Source organism: Serpula lacrymans (assembly GCF_000218685.1).
Source record: "Serpula lacrymans var. lacrymans S7.9 unplaced genomic scaffold SERLAscaffold_17, whole genome shotgun sequence".
Lineage (NCBI taxonomy): Eukaryota > Fungi > Basidiomycota > Agaricomycetes > Boletales > Serpulaceae > Serpula > Serpula lacrymans.
In genome coordinates, this window is record NW_006763306.1 from 189,027 (window position 1) to 212,260 (window position 23,234).

Sequence of the window (23,234 nt, forward strand, 5' to 3'; positions counted from 1 at the left end):
GGCTCCTTGTAAGGTGAGCTTGCTATGCCGCCTTGAAGGAACGAGAGTGAGCGGGTGACAGCGTGCATGTCAGAGAAGAACTACGGAGTAGATGGGGGAGCTTAGATCAGGGCCCTAGGTAAATTTATAGGAGGGCCTCGGTTTTGTGATTAGGATCAGTACCGGTAGCAGCGCAGTAATTTGAGATGAAAAAGAGTGGTAATGCCAGCTAGGCACTAAGGGATTCCTATACCGTGCAAGCAGACCGATCAACTGTCGTCTGAAAAAAGGAAAGAGTCAGAGGGAAACAAGTACAGGATAGATAACGAAGGTACATCACATCAAGATTTGTCCAATAAGGAATATTGTCAAGATCCCACATCTCGATGGATGGTGCCAATGGCAATGGATATGCATGGAACTAGGCTCGTTGCCTTCTCAAGCACCCGGAAACATACTTCTAGATGCTCCCGTGGGTAGATTCGTCTGTGAGTGATATTTCTGGAATGGTGATGGCAGGCTCCGATGCTCTGCATGAACAGGCAATCAGCTTATTGCACACTGGTGTTCCGCGACGAAGGAAATTCTTTTCAGCCAGCTGTTCAGCCACTCGCTAGGACCGCCATTCCAGGTCCAGTACACATGTCAGCTGAAAAATAATGTGGCGCTCACAGATTATGCATCGATTATACAGCTTTCCACTCACGACTACGCTTACACCTGCCGTACCACATGCTACAAACCCACCAGCGCTGTACGGCTCAGAGAGAAACCCCTTCTGTATGTGAGCTAATATCCATCGTGGTTAACAGATGAAACTGAAGACTCTGGTGGATACCAAGTGGCGGCTCCCAAGTAATATTCGGATCACGGTCACAGCTTTACATTGGCGTGACAACCTCAAACAGGACGTCACGCCCCTCACTCTACAGCAATGAAATGAAATAGCAAAAGTCGATGCAACTTTTCATTTAAATATCTTTGGGGGAAACAAGCTAACAAATGTCTATTGCAGTGTACTTTGGTTCGTCTTGGAAAATGTCATCGTCTTTAACAGTCCATGGCACAGGCCCCGGCATTTACCCCTTGCACCAAAGTTGGACATCAAGGGAACAGGGGAATGAATATAACGCTGGTTGATCCGTTGAGAATCACCGATGTGTACACATAGTTCCGCCATTTCGCATCTCAGAACAGCCTAAACCACGATCGGACGCTCACAGCACGGGTACCCCAGTCGGCATCTTCAGCACTGTGACTTCTTCAACCATATTTCAATCAATGCAAAGCTTTTCTTAGTTTCTATGTATGGTGCACGCATGCATACCTATTCTGCTAAGCCATTTTCACGCTGGTACATCCTATTCAGTGCTGATAAATATGGAACACAGCGCTACCGTAACTGTTCAGGGTTACTGATATCACGGCGTTCACCACACATTTGGCATTGCTTTATCCTGAAAGACTCTTTCCAGCAGACAGATGCTACGTATTTCCACCAGCTCGCTTCTCAAGTCTGACAATGCACGTCAAAGTCCGTGTCTGCCGCTCCTAGAGCTAAGCGCTTTATATCCTGCGTAGCATATGTAAGAGACTTTTCGTGAAAATTTTCGATGTCATGTGAAAACCGACCCCTCTCATTTCTCGGTTAGTTTGCTGCCTCAGCGTACTCCACACGAACGCACTTCTTTTGTCCCGTGAAAGTTCCCCGCCTTCCTGTGTGATCGTGCAAATTCGAGGTTTCCCAATCATCCTAATAAGTATCGTGGCATCATGGTTACCTTGTGACCAGAACAGCGTAGGAATCTAGTTCCGTTGTGGAGGTACTACTGACTTCCAGAAGACAACATGTGTATCCATGGCCCATACCTTATCTATCGTGTGCGTCAACGCTTGTAATTTGCGAACAGTGAATCTCCCCGACCTGACGAGAAAGCATCTGATAGCGCGAAAACTCGACAGAAATAAGACGCCCCTACTGAAGCAGTCACACCAGGGCCTCCATCAACCCCCAAATGACCGTACCCGAGCGGCATTGATACAAGAGCATACCGATCTCGTTATGGTATCTCTCAAACGGTCAACCATGGCCATAATGTCCTAGTACGCTATCCTTGCGAGCTTACACAACCCAGAACAAATAAAACCAGTACTGCGGCAGTGGAGTAACAGTGAGGATATATCAGACAAGTACAAAAAATCATGTAAGTACGCTAAACCATGATAGACATAATACAAATCGTGCAAGTACGTTAGATCAGTTCCTTGATCTTCCCCGCAATGCTTATATCCTTCACGAGCGCCCCGTCTTTCTCTGTCTCCTCCAAAGTCGGAATGCCCTATAGATCGTTAGCCCAGACACACCATGTTTGGATAGGAGCATGACTAACAGTGACGAAGTCCAAGTCTTTTAAGGGGTGCTAGAATGGCATCCTCAGATCAAATGTTCGCAAACATCCAGTCACCGCAAACACCACGTACCATCTTTGTCTTCTTGAATATCTTAAACCCGAGGAACAAGCCAGCGAAAATAGGTAAATTAATATCTTGACAGCAATAGTTATGATCACTTCCGTGATGTGTAGGCACACTGATGACAGTGACTTACAAGCGGCGACGAAATCTGAAGCGTTAAATGACCAGAACACCGAAATGCCGCTAATGAGAATGAAGAACACAACCCTGACACAAATGTCAATCACCAATCCCTTAATTACGAGAGTCTAGACTGACCAAAAGAGACCCCACATCGCCGCGAAGGGTTGTAGGGGTGACCTATATATTCCCTCCGGATTGATCCCTTGCACGCGAAGACCATGATCTAAGAATGATGAAACATTCAGACAAGACAAGATATACTGCATCAACACTCACAATAACGAAGGTACGTCAAGTTCATGGTGCCCCATCTATCAAAGCATGGATTAGTTATTATTCAAAGATCATGTACGTTGAACGATGTACCCTAAAAGGCCGCCTACAGTAGCTATAGGTTGGTGTAAAAGTTTAAAGCCTATTTCCACATTATAATATACAGGAATTAACTTACACAGGTTGACAAACCAGCTAAAAAAATAATACATATTAGCACCAAACTGCCTAACGGTGATCCAGATCGGGATACTTACTTGAAAACTTCCCCAGCTGCCGATTGAACATTCAGGAAGGATAAGAGGGCGAATGCTCCCTGTATGTATCTAAATTCACAACAGTGTTATTTCGCCATACAGTAAAAACCTTACAGCAGCTAAAATCGCCACCCATGGAGTGCCAGAGGCTGTACACTTCGCAAATATCCTAGGCGCTTGCCTTCGAACTGCCAGGCCGTATAAAATCCTTGAAGCCGCGTATAGCAAGCTGTTTCCTGATGAAAAGGCACTGGATAGCACCACTGCATTGATAACAGATGGTAGAGCTGTGGACCTGATAATCAGTGGGGTAGTCAAATATTTCAAATTTCGGGACAAACTTTGGATCCCGGCGCGGTTAAAGGCCAAGACAAATGGGGACTGACCCGTGGTACTGGCTTTCCTGGAGCATTGGCTGAGCATAGCCTTAGTTAATGAGAGTATTGAAACGCACTGGAACAACGCTGGGTCGTTTGAGGGAACCAGTAAGCCTAGTATAAACACCAATAAGATCTATCATGAATAGACATTAGTCTCCGGAAGGTTTGATCTCTGACGCGAAAGATAGACATACATAAAAGAAGATTATTCGGAAAAGAATGGTGCGCATTGCCATGATGATGTTGCGACGAGGATTGCGAGTTTCTGCGGCTGAACTAAATATAATTTGTCAGAGGGAAGAGAGAAAAAGAGAGCTACCTGGTAGCTTACATAGCGATAAGTTCTACACCTCCCATTGAAAATGCTGCTGGCACAACTGCTACTAGAAGACCAACGAATCGTCCACGATTGCCTGCATCAAGGTCTGCAAAACAGTGAGAATGGGGATGCAACATGCCAACGAAGATCGTACTAACATGATACCATAGGCCCTGGATTGCGCCAGTACTGAGGCATTCCGTGAGCTGAAGACTAGTGTAAACTAAAATCACATGCCTGAAACCCATGTCTTATGGTAAAACAGCTGATTGAGCTGCAGGGCGTGAAAATTACAATATGTACACACCTTTGATGATCGGGCCCACCCCCCGAGGTTACCACTATACCTCCGATGATCTCAAGAGTGATATTATTATGGCAATTCCTTTCCATTTTTCTCAGTCACGACTCACCAAGCCAACCAAGAGCATGACTGCAACATAAATGTAAGTTGCTTGACTTAGGATAGTATTCACACACGCACGTTTCAAGGTTGCAAAGAAAACCTCGGCTATAAACGTAAGCTGTATACCAACACGTTGTGCGTCGAACTGATCACGTACAATGGCCAAACACTCTATGGGTATACCAGTCAATTACATTCGGGGAAATACGAAAGAGGCTCACCGAACACCGAACAGGTTGATCGCGAATAGTAGAATGCATATTACGGCTATGTAGATTGCTGTATGATTCAGCTGCGCAAAAGTCATTAGAATGATTGAAAGATACAACCCCCTTCGCTCACATTGCTATCCCAAAAACCAATCAAGACAGCACAAGCTGTAATTTCGGCAGGCACCGTTATGGCAGCATTCTAAACGCCATTCAGTACAAGCATAAAGCTAAGATGATATCACTCACGTAAAAATAATTCTAAAATATTATGGTACTACATTAGGGGCTCGGAGACGATAGTCGCAGAAAAATCTTACCCATCCTATCTAGCAAAAAAAAAAGGCAAGATAAAACTTAGGAGTTAACTAGGACTTTCTCGAACTCACAGCGAAACCCAAGGCAGGATGAACCCAGCGCGCAGCTTTTGTTCAGACGCTCATAATCAACATAGGTAAATAAATCCAAGTGGATCTCGTACCGTAATGAGGGAATGTCCCAGATATGGGTGCGAAAGCGGTCATTTCTGCCAAGGACGCTAAGGTACTATAGGCATCCAGAGAATATCAGATTTTTTGTCCGGAGTGACATGCAACTGGCGGACTGACGCATAAACAACGGAAGAAACCAGAATATATATCAGAATCATCCCTAATGGCCCAGTAGCAGCCAGAATTTCTCCAAGGCCAAGGAACAGTCCTGTTCCAATGGTGCCTGCAATCTGATCAATAATGACTAGTCAAGATATTGTGAATTATAGTATCAGTGAGTTTTACCGCGATCCTGGAGTGGAAGAGACAATATCAGGCAGAACACAAACTCTGAGCGATAACAAAACAGACATTTGAATATGACCTCTGCCCAGTTTTCTCTGCATTCTATCGATATCCGATTGATGGAAAGGGCCGTTCACCACAATTGCTGGGTCACCTCCATTGATCTGAGCTGCGCGATCCTTTTCCATATACGAACCCGAGCGTGAAGACATTTCCAAGATTTGAGGGACAAGACGGCGTATGAAATGATGATACAACTAGTTGTACAGTGGGGCCAACGATGTCAACAGAACTACGAGACACCGTTATCCTGCAGGTGTCCAGGCCGTCTGGAAAAGAGGCAACTGATTCGTATACGGGACACACCTTCTACTAATTCACGCGGAGCCATTTTGATGTCATTCAGTCAACCTTCGAATATCAGGCCCCATGATGAGAGTCTCGCTGTCTCCCATGAGTATAAAAATCGATGCTATTTTTTGGCTGAGAAGACCATGCCTCCTCCGTTTCCACAAGCCTTTACGATGGCAATGAAGCATCTCAGAGCATGAGGAGAGCCGATGGCCACCGTTTGATATGGATAAGAAACAATAATATCGAACTTTACCTTGAACCTTACTCACAAAAAGGATGAAGGTCTGCCATGAAAGGACGCTGAACGGACTTGCTCTCAAGCTTTCCAAGTCCGCGAGCAGCGAGTCGCTGGGGTCCTCCGGTATTATTTCGGACGCCCTTCGGTTCGTGTGGGTTCAAACTTTGAATTTGAAGCTCGCTGTCGAATTAGCTTGTCGTATATCTTTTCTTCTCGGTACCGTTCACACAAAGGTGCGATATTTTCCAATATCGGTACTACTTCTTATCACGATGCTCAGGGAGCTGCGGGAACTGTGCCTAGCTAATTGAGTCTATGCGCAACTCAGTACAGAAATAAGCCAAGAGACAACTTTCAGGAGAGAGATGGGATGAAGTAGGCTAAAGGGTCTTCGTAAGAAGGTAATCACGCCACAGTTACCACTGTATACCTTGCACACTATGTGTGATTGTCGTGGGCATTTTCCCCATGGTACCGTCGTTTTTTTCTCTCCCGTGAGGTACGCACTGAACATGTTGACGACATTGGCTAGAATATCTCCACTCATTGCCATTGCATGCAATCCCATAGGCTCGCTACATGTTCTGTTGGTATTGAGAGGTATAAATTCGTGTTTTCTTTCGCCAGTACGTTTGTGACTGATATAAACCTGATGGCCAAAGCCCTTGCTCACATCTTTTTTGATATCAAAAAATAAACATTCGATAAACTGATCCAAATTTGAGTTGCGGCAGAAAAGTACGATCTCCGTCACCGAGGCAAGCTTTTTGACATCGCATAGGCATGTTTTGAATTATATATTACAAGCACCCAAGCAGGATAGTTACCTGAGCTCAATGTTGTTTAGTCCTTGCCTTGCCATGTGAGTGCCTTCATAAGTGGCTGGGGTCTTTCTGGTGGGTGCCTCCGTTGCTGGCTTATCACTGCATGAACCAGCAACGGTACAGATGTGAATCCACGTCAAAGCTTACCTAGAAATAATAGTTTTTGATAGCGGTCGACACGGTAGATATAGCACTTCCTCCGAAGCAAAGAGTTCGGAAAGCCTTGCCTGAGCGCTTACACAAATTACACACGCGGGTTGTCCCGTGGACTGAGTAAAAATGAATACATACAAGACGAATGCTCGGATACAGAGCGAGCCAGGGAAGCTCTCTAGCTCGTCTTCCCCAACCTTCAAAACCTCGCAGGCCTCACGCTAACAAGTCTGGCGAAATTCTGTCTCCCTAATCACTATGTCGCAAGACACAACGCAGAGCATCTTTGAAACGCTCGCAAGTAACGTGCGTAGTATGATCATGTCATCTGTCAAGCGGGCGCTTTCAGGTTAACGTTTCACACAATTAACGTCATACGGTTTCACTTCTAGTACACTACAGGTAAGTATGTCGAAAGAAAAGACTGGTAAAATTTACAAGGGGTAATCATAATCTTATCTTCCAGTGGCGTTTATCACTATCCTTCTGTATGATCATGCCTTAACGCTCGCCGACGAAGTGAGTCATTGGAGAGATATCATGCCTTGGCAACTAGCTAAAGCGTTTTTTCTCAGATAGAATTCATCTGGAAACAGTCAATGAGCACGGTCAGTAAAACTCACGCTAGTATAACTGTAGCCTGACATTTGTACTATTACCAAGGGTAAAATACTATTCCTACTTGTAAGTCTCAAAAAGTTGCGCCCACAAGCTTGCAGCATTTCAATGTTGAACTTCGACGTCCTGTCAGAATCGGTATATACCGGAAATCGATCTTTTCATCCTGATGAACTGTCAGTCCCAACATGATGTAGACCATACCCATTCCGTACTCATGTCTACCAATAGCGTACACAAACGAGGCAATCCACAGCGAAAAGGTATTGTGATCCCTCACCTATTCAACCATCATAACTGACTGTTTGATAGTTGTCAGTAATCTTACCTCAATCGATCACTTCTTGCTTTAATGTTGGTTGCAGCTGTCTACTGTGGTTTCAAATTGACAGTTGGCTCGGTATATTCAATGTAGTAGTTATCGATCGTAAGAACCCTTTAACTACATTGCTTCCAACTATTAATTTCCTGTGTACAGTAATAATGTTGCTTCGGACATGGGTGAGTTAAATGTGCGCCCTATCAGTGCCAAGTCCTAAACTGGCAATTAGGCATTGTGGAGGCGATCAAGGATAGTCCTTGTCATTCTCAGCACTCTGCTCGTAGTACGTAACTTCCTCCTAACTAATTAATATTTCAACTAAACTGTATGTTTGGCGGCAAAGCTATGCATATGTGCAGCTGCTGGAGCAACGCTATACGCTTCTATTGCTGTTGTTCGTAAGTCATTTCGTCGTTGCTCCCTTCTATCCATGGGTTATAAATAGTCCTCAGACGAACCCTCTCCTGGAAATCTACGCCCTTGTGAGACTGGCTTTCCACGAACTGAAATTCTATACGGTCTTTGGGTCGCAATTATTGTGTATGATACTGGTGAGTGCCCATCGCACAACTGCAGGTGTGCTGCTTTCATGCAGCGTTTTCAGCCATCGTGATACTCCTGCTAGTCAAAGCCATTCCAGCACGTATGTATAGAAGCCTGATATGTGTGCAGAAACTTACGACCTTTACAGTGCGATTGAATGTTCCCATAATCGATCAACTACTGAAAGATGGTGCGTAGTGCAGTCAATTGAATGATAACTTACTTGTTCAAACTGTGTTCCTCAGGGATTCAATATTTCGTCATGATATTATGTGAGTAACCTCGTGTGCAGAGTTTAGTGCCTGTTCTTAGGACCCTCCAGTCACATCTATAGCAAATGTCATCGTCATTAACGCGGCCCCAGTACGTGACATTTGAATCGTATTCACGACTTGCTTCTGATATAACTTTCAGCCTGCTCTGGCTACAATGTTGTTTACGTGAGTTTTATCCATACTCACCTGACGGGCAACATATACTCAATTTTATGTAGCTTCTACCGTGTTATGACTGCCACTCTCGGCTCGCGAATGGTGCTGAATATTCGTGGAACCCTGTTAAAACCAGGATACAACGATGAGGAAACGAACGAACTCATAATATTCAGCAGCAAAGCACCATCGCTTTACCAAACGATGACCTCGCCCGATTTTGAGATGGAGCGCAGTGTGCGAAGCACGCCTACAGTCACGGTGAATGACAGCATCGTGGAAGAAATCGAATCAATACCATAGCCCTGTAGCCGCCCTCGTCACACAAAAAGCATAGACGCGTGTCTCGAATTCATATACCTTTTGCAAATCCACGATACCTTAGTTCTTCTGCCATTTAGACCCTTGGGCTTGGGGGTCATTTTTCCTCGGGGATGGGTGTTCATGGTCTAGCAGTTGTGATATTATTATTCAAGTTGATGTAACAATACCTGTCATTATATCCCCGCATTTGTATACTTCAAGTTCATTTTTTGCACATTCCTGACTGTTATTCATGTCACGGACTTTGTAGTCGATAGTGACTTTATGTTCCAACTTTGATCTAAGTGATATCACTTGCGACTGACTCGGACTTGAACTTGTTGAAATGTCACTGGCAGTGGTTGTATGTCTCAATCCCGAGCTATAACTAGTGCCATGCTGCGAACTCTAAGGCAAAGATCCCAGCTGGCCTTTTACGTTTCTCACTGGCATGCCAACTGACTGGCAGTACCCACGACTCGCCGATTCATCGACTCGGACATATTCATCTTCGACACCAGTTGTATAATGTCCTACTTACGCATACATGCATACACGATCAACATGAACGCCATATCGATTCTACGAAACACGTCTGTTGTGACCAAGAAATGCTATATAGAAGTCGAAGAACCCCTTTAATGGCTGAACGTGCAAGACGGTGGATGGGAGAAAACCGAAGCGGAGGTCCGAACCTTGTCGCCATAAATATGGGTGATGAGAGTTTAGAGGGTATATAATGAACCAAGAAGCATATACAAGCTCCTCATTGTGTATCAGAGTAACCGTACTCCTCAGCCCACCAGTAGGACGTTGAAAACATGAAAGTTTTGGTCATTGGGTGAGTGCTATTTTACGGTCGTCAAGGTTTCCCTGTCTTGTTCTGATCTACTTGTAGAGCTTCTGGGTTCATTGGACTTCCTGTGGCTCAGGCTTTGAGTCGAGCTGGTCACACAGTATACGGTTTAACTCGTTCCCCCGTTAAGGCCAAGCAACTCGCAGCAGACGAAGGTTTGCTTTAGTTACTCACAAGGTTGCCAGTATTCTTGTTCAGATGATTTATCCTCTTCTAGTTATCCCTATCGTGGGCGAAGTTGCCAAGCCCGAACCATGGATTGGTCTTGTTGCCACTCTTGACGTTGTCATCGAAGCTTTGGGTGGTACAGCAGATTTACGATCAGGCGCAATAGCTTTGCTGGAGGCAGTTGGTGCCGTGGCGAAAAGCACCCGCCCAGCATCCGCCCCCAAGTTGACTTACATATACACGTCGGGGTGTTGGGTTCATGGCGAGAGTCTTCATGACTTTGTTTCCGACACAACGCCCATCACGAACCCCGTGAAGCTCGTAGCGTGGCGGCCGGAGGTAGAACAGCGATTCCTCCAAGACCCTATTGTCAAAGGGATCGTCATCCGTCCTGCACTGCTTTACGGCAAGTCAGGGTCTTTGCTTGCCTCCTTGTTCGAAGGAGCCTCCAAAGGAAAGGTCGAGTGGTACGGAAAGCCAGGAGGACGCTTCTGTCTCATCCACCCTGATGACTTGGCAGACATATATGTCAGAACTGCTGAGAAGGCACAGATTCTGGGGTCCATCGCTATCGATGCTTCCAATGATTATACGGAATCTGTAGATGATGTCTTACAGAGGCTTGTTGAGGTCTCAGGGGCGGAGGGCCCTTATGAATTCGTTACGCCTTCGAATTGTAAGCTTGCACTTTACCTCGTCGAATTTTTATGCTAAGCTGAAACTATATGTTACTCAACCAGTGTTTGAGAGTGCTCTCGCTACAACAACACTTCTTCGTCCTTACCTCGCCAAGACACTTCTTGGCTGGCAGCAGAAAAAACCCGGTTTACTGGAAGGACTGCCCATGTATTATGCTGCATGGCAAGCTAGTCAAGATGGACAGGAAAAGAAAGATAAATTATTTGCCAAAGTATGAAAGACTGTCAAACTGTACTATATCTAGCCATCGATAGTCCAAATGAAAGAGTACTGATACATGATATGCAATCACTCTTGACCGTCCGCTCTAAATAAGCAAAGGTAGTCCAAAGAAGGTAGTCCAAAGGGTATAAGGGTATAGAGTCTTTGCGAAAAGTTGAAGCCATTGTACTGAGATACACCTTTAACGTAACTAGACTGGGAGACTTTCGAGATAAGAGCATGCTTCAGCGATTTGAATGGAAACACACTCGATCTGCAAGGCTCGCTTAGTGCATGGATTGCTTGCAACGCGAGTACTCACATGGGTGTCGTGAAAAGGTTCGAAATGATTGCCAGGGATATCCCATATCCTTATGGATACGCCGACCAAGCTTTCCCAGCCTGACGTAGCATCTCGATGGTTTCGGCGGTCCGCAAGCCAAGCCGGCACGTCAGATAAACCTTCTGGGTCGAATCCTTCCCTAGAGCGAAGCAGAGCAAGCGCTGGAAATTTTTTAAACATTGGAGTGTATTTTTGGAGCAACTGGGAGTTCATTCGAAATTGTGTTTTTATGAGGTGGGCGATCATTGTGTCCTCGCTATGTTCGCCAAGTCTTGTGGCAAAGTCGAGAATAGCATCAGAAAGCGGAACATGGTTTATGGGGCTGGGTGCATCGATAAGTAGGACACCTTTGACTATACTAGTAGCATTCATCTTCGTGAGTTGATTCGCCACTTCGAAGGCTAAAACTCCGCCAAATGACCAGCCTGAGTGATAGTTGAGTATAAAAGCACATTTCTTCACCACTGTAACATACCTCCAAGGAGTATTGGGCCCCGAGCAATTTCCATGATGTGCTGCGCATACTCGTGAGCCATCACCTCCAAGCTCTCCCAAGCATCCCCAGTAACAAACAGGGGGTTGTGGAGGGCCCAGATATCACGGCCTAGCGGCGAGAGTTGACTGTAATAGTGGATCAAGCCGCTACCATCATGAACCAGAAATAGCGGAAGATGATCATCGTCTTTAGATCGTTGAAGTAAAGTTGGCTTGAAGTCAAGCTGAGGTCCAAAGCGAGGAGTCTCGGCCGCATCCCGAACGCATACGTCATGATCTAACTTGTCATCTGAGAGAAGATGTTCGAGAATATAAGTATGCACCGACTGGACAGTAGAGCAACCGCGAAAAAGATCGTAAGGTAGCTTCAAACCAAATTCGGCTTGGAAGGTCTGAAGAGCTTCAATAGAAGTCAGCGAGTCCAAGCCCAAAGTGTGAAGGTCCACATCATTCCCCATGTCTTGGATATCCATGTCAAGGACAGAAGAAAGGATGGATTTGACAGAGGATAAATCGTCAATAAAGGCCGGAACACTGTGTTCTTCAAGGGATATGAAGGTCCTTGGTGATGAATGTGCACTAGAATTTTGGCTAGTCACGCTGGAAAAATGACATCCACACAGATCAGGTTCGAGGCAACCCGTATAACACTCCATACTCCTGTTCACATCCAAGCCTCGAGGTCCTACATCAGCCTGCATGTCAAACTTTAACACACGACCGCGAAAACTACTAGTAGAGTTATCACCAGTAGAAGTCGAGCTTTGCGTGCTGGAGCGTGGTCTGGAAAAAACAAAGCTCTCCAGAGAAGATGGGGACAACATGGGATTCGAATTCGTTCGTCTGCGCGTCTTCACCGCTTCGGTTTCACCTGCAGCAATAGAGAGCCCTCGCTTGAAGCTACTGATACCAATGCGACGGAACTGCATTCCCTTCAAATGAGCCACAATTCGCTTGGGCTCTGCTACTTGAATGGCATAAGCATCTGCACGCATGACGTTTTTGACCGACGTCCACGAACTGCTACAGTAAATGAGGTAGGGATTCTGATAGTCGATGCCTTCTGATACCAGCTTGACCGAACTTACGTCACTGCATATATAGACTTCGTTGATGCCACCTTGCATATTAGCCATGAAGCCAGCGATATGTAGGAGCGTGTCGATAAAGATAGGGTGAGCGACGTAGGAACCCTGATCATAGTCACTTGGAAGTTTCATGAGTGCAGAACCCACGGTTCCATCGGCGCTAACAGTGAGGGACTGCATGGTGTGGTACTCTTTCGAGTAATCAACGACTCTTGAGAAGACAACTTCATATGCTGTGCGTGTGGAAAATCTTTCGGGGAGTTGTTCATTTATCAGGGTATCCACAGCTTTTGCCTGACAACATATATTGGGAGAAGCGCGAGCAAATTTCCCTATTACTTCTGAAGTCGGACGGAAGCTCAACTTTCCGCGGACGTGAATAGACTCTTCGCAAGAGACATGCGAGGTAGAGGTAACGGTGAACATGCCTGTGCCATCTTCATGTAGGGTGATATGTGTCCTCACTGCGAGGGAGACTTGGTCACGATACACAAGAGGTGACGCAAATTGTACATTCTGCAGAACTGGGACGTTGTTTCGACTCAGTTTTAGATATTTTTTAGTGAGATCGATACCGGCAAGGACTTGTTCCAAGTAGATAGAAGCAGGACAGAGCGCGTACCCAGCGACCTTGTGGCCTTGAATGTAACCCGCAAATACATGAATGGGGGTATTGAATATGGCAGTGTTTTCATTTGAAGGGGCGGGGTACTGAATCCACGAGTGCAGCATGGAGTATTCATCAATCAACGACAGGGTCTCCTTTTCCGTAGTTGTACTGAGGGTAGGCGTGAATTTAAGGGGCTCCTTGTATGTAATCCAGAATTTCGAGTTCGCAAACGGATAAGATGGTAAATCGATACACGAAATGGAGGGAAGGTGTGAGAAGACTTCCCTCCAAAGGACACGAATATCGGAAAGATAGAGTTTCGAAAGACTACCTGTCAAGATTGCCCAGGGGTTGCGCCCCTTGCGTAAGGATGGCAAGAACAGAGCGCGACTAGGCTCTATTACTACAGATTTTATCATAGGGAGGCATGGGGTATGGGGTCCGATTTCAATCCAGGCGCTTACATGCGTAAAACCTGGTTGAGCGGTGAGAGCGCAGACGCCTTGATGGAAAAGTACAGGATGCCGGCAGTGACGCGAAAAATACTCCTTAACGAAGACAGAGGAGTTACCAGGGTATACAACGTCACCAAGTACATTAGAGACGATGGGAATTGTGGGTGCATTGATGATGATGCCTCGAGTGACCTTGAGAAGCTCATCCGCTACAGGCTGCATCGCAGAGCTATGATAGCCAAAAGGAACACCGAGATCTAGACATGTATGACCACGGCCAGACAAGTAAGCCTTCAAAGACCTTAAATATGTGATGGGGCCCGATACGACGCAGTCAAGTGCACTGTTTACACACGCGATCGTTACTTCTGGAAAGGACTGCGATGCCAGGATATCCAGCAAAACGCGATAGCCTACGTTGACTGCCAACATTCCGGTAGAGTCTGCACTACACATGCGCCTCATGAGACGAGCACGCTTTGCAACAATGAGGAGAGCATCCGCGATCGTAAGCACCCCAGCGATAACCAAAGCACTGTACTCGCCCAGACTGTGTAGAATATGATGATCAGCATGGAGTAGTGATTTCAGCTTGCTAGAAAATTATCTACCTGTGGCCCACGACCGCACAAGGCAATACACCCCATTGCATCCAAAGCTTTGACAATGCATACTCTAAAGCCACTATAGCGGTTTGGTACGTTTCAAATTCTTCTGTCAAGCCGGTTTCATCTGACTCGGTGCTAGTACTGATGACCTGGATAATACCAGGATAGCCATCTGCCAATAACAACGACTGACACTCATCGATATGGTGTTTGAACAAAGCGCAAGTTGAGTATAGCGTGGATCCCATACCAAGATATTGACTTCCTTGACCAGAAAAGACGAACACGACATTGCCTTGCGACGGAGTGACTTGAACAGGTTTACCGATTGAGAGCTTTTCGACGAGTTCCTCTTGGGTGCGTGCAGTAAAAGCTATGCGATGCTCATATATTTGCCTCCGAGCCATAAGTGTATAAGCCATATCGCCCAACCTTATCTCGCTGTTATTCATGTTCCGAAGCCAATCCAGATATCGAGTGCGAATTTCCTCCAGAGATGCCAATGACTTCGCGGATAACCCAAAGACATACTGCACGTCATGCACTTCTGGCGCCTTTCGAGTGGAGTGCTCTTCAAGGAGAAGAGCAGCATTCGACCCTGCTGCACCGAAGTTATTGAGCACAGCGACACGAGATAGCCCACCTTGGGGGGAAGGCCAAGGGCCAAGGGAGGTGTTTATCATGATGTTGTCGGACTCGAGCGATGCTATCTTCGGATTGAGATTGGAAAAGGAAATCTGGGGAGGTATGGATCGATGACGCAACATTAAAAGCAACTTGGCTAACCCAGCTGCTCCAGAAGCAGCTTCCAGATGGCCTATATTAGCTTTGACAGAGGTAACGTGTAGAGGGTTGTCGGGTTTTCTCTGACGTGCAAAGACAGCACGGATACTACAAAGTTCTCCGGGGTCCCCAGCTTGTGTGCCAGTGCCATGAGCTTCCACCACACTGACTCGAGATGCATCCATCCCAGATTTCTGAAGAAGCTGCTGAAATAAAGTGGTTTGCGTGGCACTGTGGGGATGGGTGATGGATTCAGCCATTCCGCTCTGGTTCACTTCGATTCCACGAATAACACCAATAATATTGTCTTGCTCGCTTATTGCATCAGATAGTCTTTTCAGAACAAAGAGACCTGTTCCTTCTCCTCGAGAGTATCCATCTGCGGCTGCATCAAAGGTCTTGCATGAACCTGTGGGGCTCAGGAAGTGCCCGCGATCCAGCCCAAGAAACATCTGAAAAGTTGGTGTTTACTACTTCGCATGGATTCAAAAACAAGAAAAATTTTACTGACATCCGGACTAGTGATGACGTTTACGCCTCCAGCAAGTGCAGCTCGACAGTCTTTATTCGCAAGTGCTCTACAAGCCTGATAGATCGCAACTGCAGAAGAAGAGCACGCTGTGTCCACGACCATGGAAGGCCCTGAGAGTTGCATGGCATATGAAATACGCCCACTAAGAAATGCTTTCAAAGTACCTGTAAAATTGGACATTTAGCTAACGTGATACTCATACAATGTGAAGTTCTCGACGCACCGGTACTATAATATACGTCGATATCATCACGCAAATTCTCTACATAGTCTTGCGTTGCAGCACCAACGTAGCACCCAAACGTACTTCGCTGGAACGATGGCGTTGCATCTGGGACATATCCCGCATTCTCCAAAGCTTCGTAAGCGGTATGCAGGAGCATTCGTTGTTGCGGATCCATGCTCCTCGCCTCTCTGGGAGATATTTTGAAAAACTTATGGTCGAACTCCTCTGGGCTGTCGATAAAGTTGCCAGTATGCGCCCGCATCGTACGGGAGCTCGTAGTTTTTATCGTGGATGTGTAGTCTTGAACTTTGAATCGAGATTTCGGGATCTACATCAATTATATTCAGTGAAGGGTAGAGATGAAAACGAAGATACAACTAATTACCTCAGTGATAGTATTGATGCCCTTTTCCAGCACTTCCCAAAGTTTGTTGGTGTCGGGTGCGCCTGGCATATTAATGGCCATTCCAACGATAGCAATAGGCTCTTGCTTTAATATAGTGGACGAAGATGGCGCCTCTTCAGTTATGCTCATGTCGACTGATGTCATATCCTGGAATGATGTTTCGTCCCGGAGAAACGATCTCTTAAGACCGTGAAGAAGTCCAGAACCCGGGCCAAAATTCACAAATCGTGTAGGAGCATCAGAAGGCAAAGCATCAGAGAGTTTTCTAACTACAGTGTCCCAATTCACAGGTTGAAGAAGCAACATGTCCAAAACTATTTCGACAAGTGAGCCTGATTTTTGATGGCGATGGATCAAACGGCCGGAGAAGGTAGATCGAATAGGGCATTTTAAGTCCGGGAAATTGGGAAAGCGAATATCACGCCTGATGATGTCAGCGAGTAGTTGCGTTCGGACACCAGTGTTCTCCCCTGGCGAATGGTATAATGCATCAACCGTAGTCTTGTGAATCGTGCAGATATCTGAGATAGTAGCTGAGAAGTCCTGCAAGATATCAGGGCGGCCGGAGATCGTGATACAGGTGTCGCCAAGAATGGCCGTTATACCAAGCGTTGCAGTAAGACCGCGCTATGAGTAAACCGTTCAGAAGGGAGGAAAATGGTGATCTACTGAGTGTACTTACACTGTGCTCAAAGTGATTTATGAATTCATGGGCAAGTATCTTGTCGATCCCAAAACACACAATACTCCAACATGATGTTGGTTCTGCCCTTACCGATGTACGGTTATCCAATAATACTTTCCGGCGCTGGCAGATGCGAACGCCAATCCAAAATACTAGTCTGAATGCCTCGACGGAGTGGCATATATACGTAAGTCTGTTGGTAGAAGTGCCAACAACAGAGGCGGGTATAATTCCTGAAGAAAATCCGAGAATGCCTAATGAGAGAGTGCCGTTACTTGCCAAGATGTCGTTGAAAGGAAGGGGAGAATTGACGTCAGGAACTGATTGTTGAAGGAACGAAAGATATCGTAAAGACTGGACCAGAAAGAGAGATATTCCCGAGATGATCGGGTTGTGGGTATATTGCTGTGAGGGAACCGGGAGAAGAGATCGTGGATCCTTGAAGTCGTGTGGAGAAACGCCAATCTCCATGAGATCCTCGCAGGAAAGAGTGAGGAGTTCTACATGGAAAGCCTCAAAGCAAGAAGCCAGCAAGAGGCTGCCAGATGGCGATGCAGCATCACACAAGGCTCGTTGGCGAGTCTGTAAGGAATTGATACTGTCAGTCCCTTGGCCTGCAAAAACAGGGACAATACACGCTTGAGAAGGCGACATCCTGGAGAAAAGACAAGCATCAGGTCAAAGTAAATCGCCTATGTTTTATAGTAAAACTTGAACAAGCCAGCCCTTAGCTACCTCAATCACGTGGAGAAGCATTACCGTTCCAAACACAGCACGCAGCACGATATTCTATGACGGGATCAACCTTCGAGAAGTACAAGCTATAGCTTGCACAGAAAGTTTGAGAAATGTATGGTCCTTAAAGGTTCTCCGATGAATCCCCCCTCCTGGACTACGGCATCAATCAGGACTAAAATCCAATTTGTAATCACAGAAGGAAAGAATCAAGGAACACATTGCCTTGCGGCAGAAAGGTATTCCTTGATAAACCTAATGCCATGTGAAATCAGAGGGAACAGTCATAGCAGCTATGCATCCTTGAACAGAGAAAAATAACACGAATTGACGGCCATCAACGCGGCGCATGCTCAAGTGGTGTTGGCAATCTTCAAAGGCGTGCAAGTCTCTGATAAAAGGACAAGTAAATCCAGACACTCACGGTCCAACTAATCGCGGACCCCCCTGGCCTTTCACAACTTTCACCGTCTTCCATTCTTCCCATAGCACGGTCAAAAAATTTCGTCGGCGATGCATTACTCATAGCCTTACTGTGTTCCCTAATTTCAATACTATACTCCTGCCATCGGCATTTGGCAACCACTGCGTCGGAATCGCACGTAGGCAGTGTGTCCGATATGGTGAAAAGGTGAAAGAACCCAGGGACCATTGTGGGTCCCGAATAGAGGCGGAAATGGATCAGTGTTCCGATATATGGTTGCAGATATACAAGGTTCCAATTGTCATCCATGTCCATCCTGTTAAGAGATTCTGTTTCTTCCGCCGTCATCGTATGAGAGAACTTGCGCCCCCGATGTAGATCGAGCCCATCTCATCGTATCTTCATGCCCAAAACCAGTCTTCGGCTCCGGAGTCGGATGTGTCCTCAGGGTACAATGCAGCCTGCTGGGCGGGCGAGGGAAGCATCAAAATGAAAGGCTAACCTGCAAAGATATAAGAAAACCATCGAAATACTAAGCTGCGCCAGCCCTAATGGTCGTTCTATCTTGGTACCATGATGGAGGGAACGAGGGAACGCGGTACCGCCCTGTAGATCTATAGAACCAATCAGCTGGAGTGCGACAGCAACTGGAAGATCGCACTCGTCCTCATAGATTTGGAAAACAAGGACCAACCTTGTGGACCAGGCCCTGATGAGAAAATGGAAACCTTTTCTGATACTTGAAACCAACTCTCCAAGATCAACAGGCGATTGCTAGACTCCTGTTGTCGAGGAATTGAAAGCGCAGGTGACGCGTCGCACTAACCTCTTGATATCGTCCTGCACAGCCCTACAACCCATCATCCTACCGACGAGTCTGTGATTCGTAGTTGATTGGTCAAAGGCTACACGTAAAAGAGGCATTGTTCACCTATCATACCTCAGAATCCCTTCCAAATTATTTCAGCAGTTGAGTTTAAATCGATTCCTAAATGATTCGAAATGCTAGAATGGTCTGGCCGCGTAAGGCAATTCGCTGACATCTGAAGCCCGCTGATCAAGTACGGAAGATCAGTTGGAGCTGTCATGCGTGGCATGGACGGCTGCCGAGTTCTAGATATCTCGACTTTTGAATTTTTTTTGCCTCGAATGGACCTTCTAACGTTTGACTGAGAAGTGTGTCTTGCCATCATGACGAAAACCGAACGGATATGACGAAAGTTCAAGTTTGGTGCTGAATTTTCCTGCAGAATCGGAGTGGCAAAGTATATTCCGAATTAGGAAGGTAGTATTCAGCAAGCCATGTATACACGGCCAGAGATTCGTAGCCACTCCGCACAAGTTTCTCCGACGTAGCCCCCGTACATGTGGCAGCCCAGACTCAGCTCCATGTGTTCATCAGGTCCAGCTTTTTTTTCAAATATAACCATGGACTCTGATCCAGATTCCAACCGAGCACCTGATTCCTCAATTTGCAACCATACCCAGACCCCAGCTCAAGATAATCTTCAAATGATCTCCAACCCCGCTATCAAAGCTTATTATGACCGGTTAGATCGTGATATGCTTTGCCGTTGTTACTCTGTTTTTGTATTCATACCATAGTACTCCTAGATCAATACCAGTGCTTAATTTCTCCCCCGTCTTTTCCAAGATGCCTATATCAATTGACAAAAGTAAGTGCTGGCTTGAGTTCACTGTAAAATACCAAGGCTGAGACATATCATTCTCGCACTGTAAGCATTATGGGAGCTCATACACAATTCAGAAGGCCAGCCTCGATATAGGTGCTGTTTGTGTCGCGATGGGCGCTTGCGCTATCCATGGCACCTACCCCACCATGTACAGTCTCTTTTGCACCAGGCCCAAGCCGAGTATGCTTGCCAATATGAGCTTGATCAAGATCAAGCTCAACCTCCTGAATCACCACCTCTGGCTCCTGAAGCCTCGGTCTCCCAAGCATTTACATTAGTCGATAATGGTATTCATACTTTGCTTACATTTTTAACAGGTGACAATCATTCCAGCCTACAGTCTCAACCACCTGCCAATCCACTGCCATCTTTCCCCGACATCATCAACTTTGACTGGGGTCTACTCGACAACCCCTCACATGTCGTTCTTGATCTGCCACCTGAGCAGGAAGCAGTTGCCTCAATAGCGCAGGCTGCTCTTGACCACTTCAATGCACTCTCGGATTCCTCAAACGAAGACCTTGAATGGTCGGATGCTCCCAGCAACGATGATTTACCGGAGGTCATTGTGATTGGTAAGCCTCATGCTTTTTTTTTCATTAGTTATATCTGTGACGCTTTCCATTCGACAATGGTATTGAAACAGCCAGTCATGGACGCAAACGTGCTCGTACTGCAGACCATACAGCAACCTCACACCGGTGGTTCCCTTGGCAAGACAAGGTTGTAAGTAGTCCGCTCCCCCAATATGTTCCTCTAGCGTACCATCTACATTATATCACTTATGCAGACATGTACCCTGGATATATTAATGCATTTACCCTGCTCAGTTTTCTCGCAGAAATAACTTGATCTGTTTCTCTGGCTGCTCAAAGTCAATGATGTGGATGATGTCCCATCAGTCAAGACCATGCAAAGTCTTAATTCTGCTTTGCAGAAGTGCTGTGGCATTGGGACTATCACTTACAAAGGAGCGCTGGGGCATCATTACCATGTAAACAACCTTGCTCATATTATATCTCAGGTAATTCTAACCTCATCTTTTCGGGCATGACACAACATTCCTATCCTTTTAACAGGAGATGTCAAACCCCAAGGTTAGGCCCCACTTACACTTCTACCCCGAAGACAGTGGACTATGGCTCTCAGAGGCTCAACAGGGTTTGTGCTGGCTGCGTGAAGTTCCAGATGAGCAGCTCACACCTATGGCACGGCTCAACAGCCACGATTATTACATACATGAACCTGCAATGCTCTCGGATGGCCGTGTATGTATCCCCTTCCGCTGGTTTTATTGTACTCAGAATGACCGTCCAATGATGTTTGCCCGGCGCTGGGCCATGGAACCTGTAGACACAGACCACCAGCGTAGTTGGAAGGTCATCAAATATGATGATTATGTGGTTTTGCAGAATGAGTTCCTCATGAATTTCCCGCAGCTTTGTCAGAATGTGAAGTGATATGATCTTTCTGACCCCAGGCTTCTCTCTGGTACATTAGAAAATGAGATTGTTTCCTCAACAACATATTGATTATTTTATTTATCAGCTGTTGTAGACTCCAAGACATCCTCAACTTCCGAGTGGGCATTTACAGATCCCAATGTTGGGAATTGATGGCATGCACTGTTGAAAGGGCACAAAGTGCTCAGTTTTCCAATATGGATGTACTGTGATGACATGTCTGGTAATACATCCAAGAAATGGAATGAACATAACAGTTTTCTGTTTATTCCTGCAGGTCTTCCACAATCCAAGGCCCAACAAGAATACAATGTACACTTTTTGTGTACATCCAACTTAGTACCTCCACTGGAAATGTTGGATGGTATTGTTGGCCAGCTCGAGCATGTCAACTTCTTATTACTTTACAATACCTGGACCAACAGTATCAACTTTCTAGCAACACACAAAAAAGTGGTGTTTGGTCATGGGACTCTGAAACAAATGAGCCAGTCCTTCTTCTACCCTTCGTACTTGGTCTGTTGGGAGACAATCCTATGCAGAGTGAATTCGCTTGCCACATAGGACTGTATGGCAAACTTTTTTGTCGTGCATGCTGGGTCAAAGGAACTCATGCTACTACCAACATCCTCGAGTCAGCAGGCCAGCGTGTCCACCAAGAAAGCAATGGAGCCAAAAGTGATGCAGACAGCCAAATGGCCAGCAACGACAGTGCAAATGAAGGAACATCCAATCCAGCCAGTGAAACCAAAAGTGTACATTCAAATACAACAAAACGCAAGCGCAAACAAGGGCTGGAGACCATGGCTAACATGCTTAGTCGTGTTCATGATTTTGTCAAAGTATGTTCTTTTATTATGATGCAACTACCCATAGCTGATCTGTCAAATTCTATCTAGGTTGGTAAACCTCGAAACAAGCAAGAAAAAATCACTCAGTTGCATGCCCAATTTGTTTAAGCATCCCAGCTTGATTCAAAGACAAAAGTCAACAAGATGCACACAGAATCTGGTATCAAAGACACCTTTCAGAAGTATTTTATAGATAAGGTTGTTGGTTCATACCAGCATTTGAGAGGTGTGGCAAGCAAACAAGCTGCATTAGATGAGTCAATAGCATCTCTTCCCGACACGATCATCAGTCCTGTGTGGAGAATCAAAGGTAATTTCATTTGTGGTATTTTCGTCAATTTACTCAAAACCTTATGCCTCACAGGACTTGACCCACACCAAGACACGCCTGTTGAAATACTACATGTTGTGTTACTTGGCTTTGTTAAATACTTGTGGCAAGACTTAGTACAGCTTCAGCTTAAGGGTAAACTCGACAAGCTCAACCTCCTTGCCACCAGACTGTCATCTCTTAATGTCAATGGCCTTGGCATCTCATCATTTGCTGGAAAAACTTTGGTACAGTATTCTGGTTCACTCACAGGGCGGGATTTTCGTGCCATAGTGCATCAGGAAAAACCCTTTTGCTATATAGCGCTATATAGCCACCACCTATATATATAAACACATTCATAGAAACTATAGTACTATCAGTGCAATCATAGCTCTTATAGCTCTTATAGCACAATAGCAGGCAAAATTTTAACAAAGGGGAGAAGTATCTATAATTCCCTCAAACTCTGGATTAATCTAATAAATTTGTTCAATAATAGAAAGAGGCCAGAAGTGTTTGGAGTCAAGTATATTATTATAGGCAAGGTACTATAAGTGCTCTTATAGCCTATAGCAGCCTACATAGCTCCTATAGCTGTAAAGGTCATAGTTATAAT

At 45.7% G+C, this 23,234-nt stretch overlaps 8 protein-coding genes across 9 annotated transcripts; 4 read left to right on the forward strand and 4 right to left on the reverse strand.

Annotated features, from left to right (window-relative positions):
* Nucleotides 1-89: 89 nt before the first annotated feature.
* Nucleotides 90-832, reverse strand: SERLADRAFT_479574 (uncharacterized protein; the record flags this gene model as incomplete). Its single annotated transcript, XM_007323868.1, has 3 exons — nt 90-259; nt 320-592; nt 652-832. The coding sequence occupies 2 exons, from the start codon at nt 394-396 to the stop codon at nt 115-117; spliced, it is 222 nt and encodes a 73-aa protein (XP_007323930.1).
* A 103-nt stretch (nt 833-935) lies between these two features.
* Nucleotides 936-2,593, forward strand: SERLADRAFT_491589 (uncharacterized protein; the record flags this gene model as incomplete). Its single annotated transcript, XM_007324058.1, has 5 exons — nt 936-1,565; nt 1,632-1,860; nt 1,926-2,226; nt 2,278-2,511; nt 2,564-2,593. The coding sequence occupies one exon, from the start codon at nt 982-984 to the stop codon at nt 1,117-1,119; it is 138 nt and encodes a 45-aa protein (XP_007324120.1).
* Nucleotides 2,232-5,829, reverse strand: SERLADRAFT_491583 (the record flags this gene model as incomplete). 2 transcript variants are annotated; one of them, XM_007324054.1, is made up of 28 exons in its annotated part: nt 2,232-2,318; nt 2,370-2,399; nt 2,461-2,525; nt 2,588-2,661; nt 2,713-2,800; nt 2,854-2,888; nt 2,944-2,965; nt 3,029-3,045; nt 3,108-3,166; nt 3,222-3,394; nt 3,449-3,522; nt 3,562-3,620; nt 3,682-3,763; nt 3,819-3,912; nt 3,965-3,995; nt 4,044-4,056; nt 4,114-4,163; nt 4,220-4,239; nt 4,291-4,317; nt 4,370-4,383; nt 4,434-4,504; nt 4,555-4,623; nt 4,671-4,682; nt 4,742-4,750; nt 4,811-4,845; nt 4,903-4,967; nt 5,030-5,142; nt 5,260-5,829. In XM_007324054.1, the coding sequence occupies 28 exons, from the start codon at nt 5,407-5,409 to the stop codon at nt 2,232-2,234; spliced, it is 1,638 nt and encodes a 545-aa protein (XP_007324116.1). The 2 variants fall into 2 exon arrangements, with proteins under 2 accessions (XP_007324116.1, XP_007324117.1); XM_007324055.1 differs by lacking the exons at nt 2,370-2,399; nt 4,671-4,682; nt 4,742-4,750 and adding an exon at nt 2,344-2,364 and having other exon boundaries at nt 3,571-3,620.
* A 273-nt stretch (nt 5,830-6,102) lies between these two features.
* On the reverse strand, nt 6,103-6,342 carry SERLADRAFT_402543 (uncharacterized protein; the record flags this gene model as incomplete). The annotated part of the gene is made up of 1 exon (XM_007323869.1): nt 6,103-6,342. The coding sequence occupies one exon, from the start codon at nt 6,340-6,342 to the stop codon at nt 6,103-6,105; it is 240 nt and encodes a 79-aa protein (XP_007323931.1).
* Nucleotides 6,343-6,927: 585 nt separating this feature from the next.
* On the forward strand, nt 6,928-8,983 carry SERLADRAFT_418501 (uncharacterized protein; the record flags this gene model as incomplete). Its single annotated transcript, XM_007323870.1, has 18 exons — nt 6,928-7,072; nt 7,159-7,168; nt 7,233-7,285; nt 7,342-7,374; nt 7,430-7,450; nt 7,518-7,560; nt 7,616-7,649; nt 7,750-7,811; nt 7,863-7,885; nt 7,936-7,989; nt 8,050-8,104; nt 8,159-8,257; nt 8,311-8,349; nt 8,398-8,439; nt 8,495-8,521; nt 8,572-8,612; nt 8,664-8,689; nt 8,743-8,983. The coding sequence occupies 18 exons, from the start codon at nt 7,025-7,027 to the stop codon at nt 8,981-8,983; spliced, it is 951 nt and encodes a 316-aa protein (XP_007323932.1).
* A 276-nt stretch (nt 8,984-9,259) lies between these two features.
* On the forward strand, nt 9,260-11,014 carry SERLADRAFT_479581 (uncharacterized protein; the record flags this gene model as incomplete). The annotated part of the gene is made up of 4 exons (XM_007323871.1): nt 9,260-9,824; nt 9,882-9,994; nt 10,057-10,683; nt 10,748-11,014. 4 exons carry the CDS (start codon nt 9,805-9,807, stop codon nt 10,921-10,923), a joined length of 936 nt encoding a protein of 311 aa, XP_007323933.1.
* A 104-nt stretch (nt 11,015-11,118) lies between these two features.
* Nucleotides 11,119-17,792, reverse strand: pks4 (putative polyketide synthase; the record flags this gene model as incomplete). Its single annotated transcript, XM_007323872.1, has 7 exons — nt 11,119-11,675; nt 11,726-14,448; nt 14,510-15,741; nt 15,801-15,985; nt 16,045-16,375; nt 16,433-17,080; nt 17,136-17,792. 7 exons carry the CDS (start codon nt 17,790-17,792, stop codon nt 11,119-11,121), a joined length of 6,333 nt encoding a protein of 2,110 aa, XP_007323934.1.
* Nucleotides 17,793-19,725: 1,933 nt separating this feature from the next.
* Nucleotides 19,726-22,413, forward strand: SERLADRAFT_411736 (uncharacterized protein; the record flags this gene model as incomplete). The annotated part of the gene is made up of 9 exons (XM_007323873.1): nt 19,726-19,847; nt 19,903-19,973; nt 20,309-20,566; nt 20,638-20,717; nt 21,071-21,259; nt 21,296-21,434; nt 21,732-21,970; nt 21,997-22,296; nt 22,354-22,413. The coding sequence occupies 9 exons, from the start codon at nt 19,726-19,728 to the stop codon at nt 22,411-22,413; spliced, it is 1,458 nt and encodes a 485-aa protein (XP_007323935.1).
* Between the last annotated feature and the right edge of the window lie 821 nt (nt 22,414-23,234).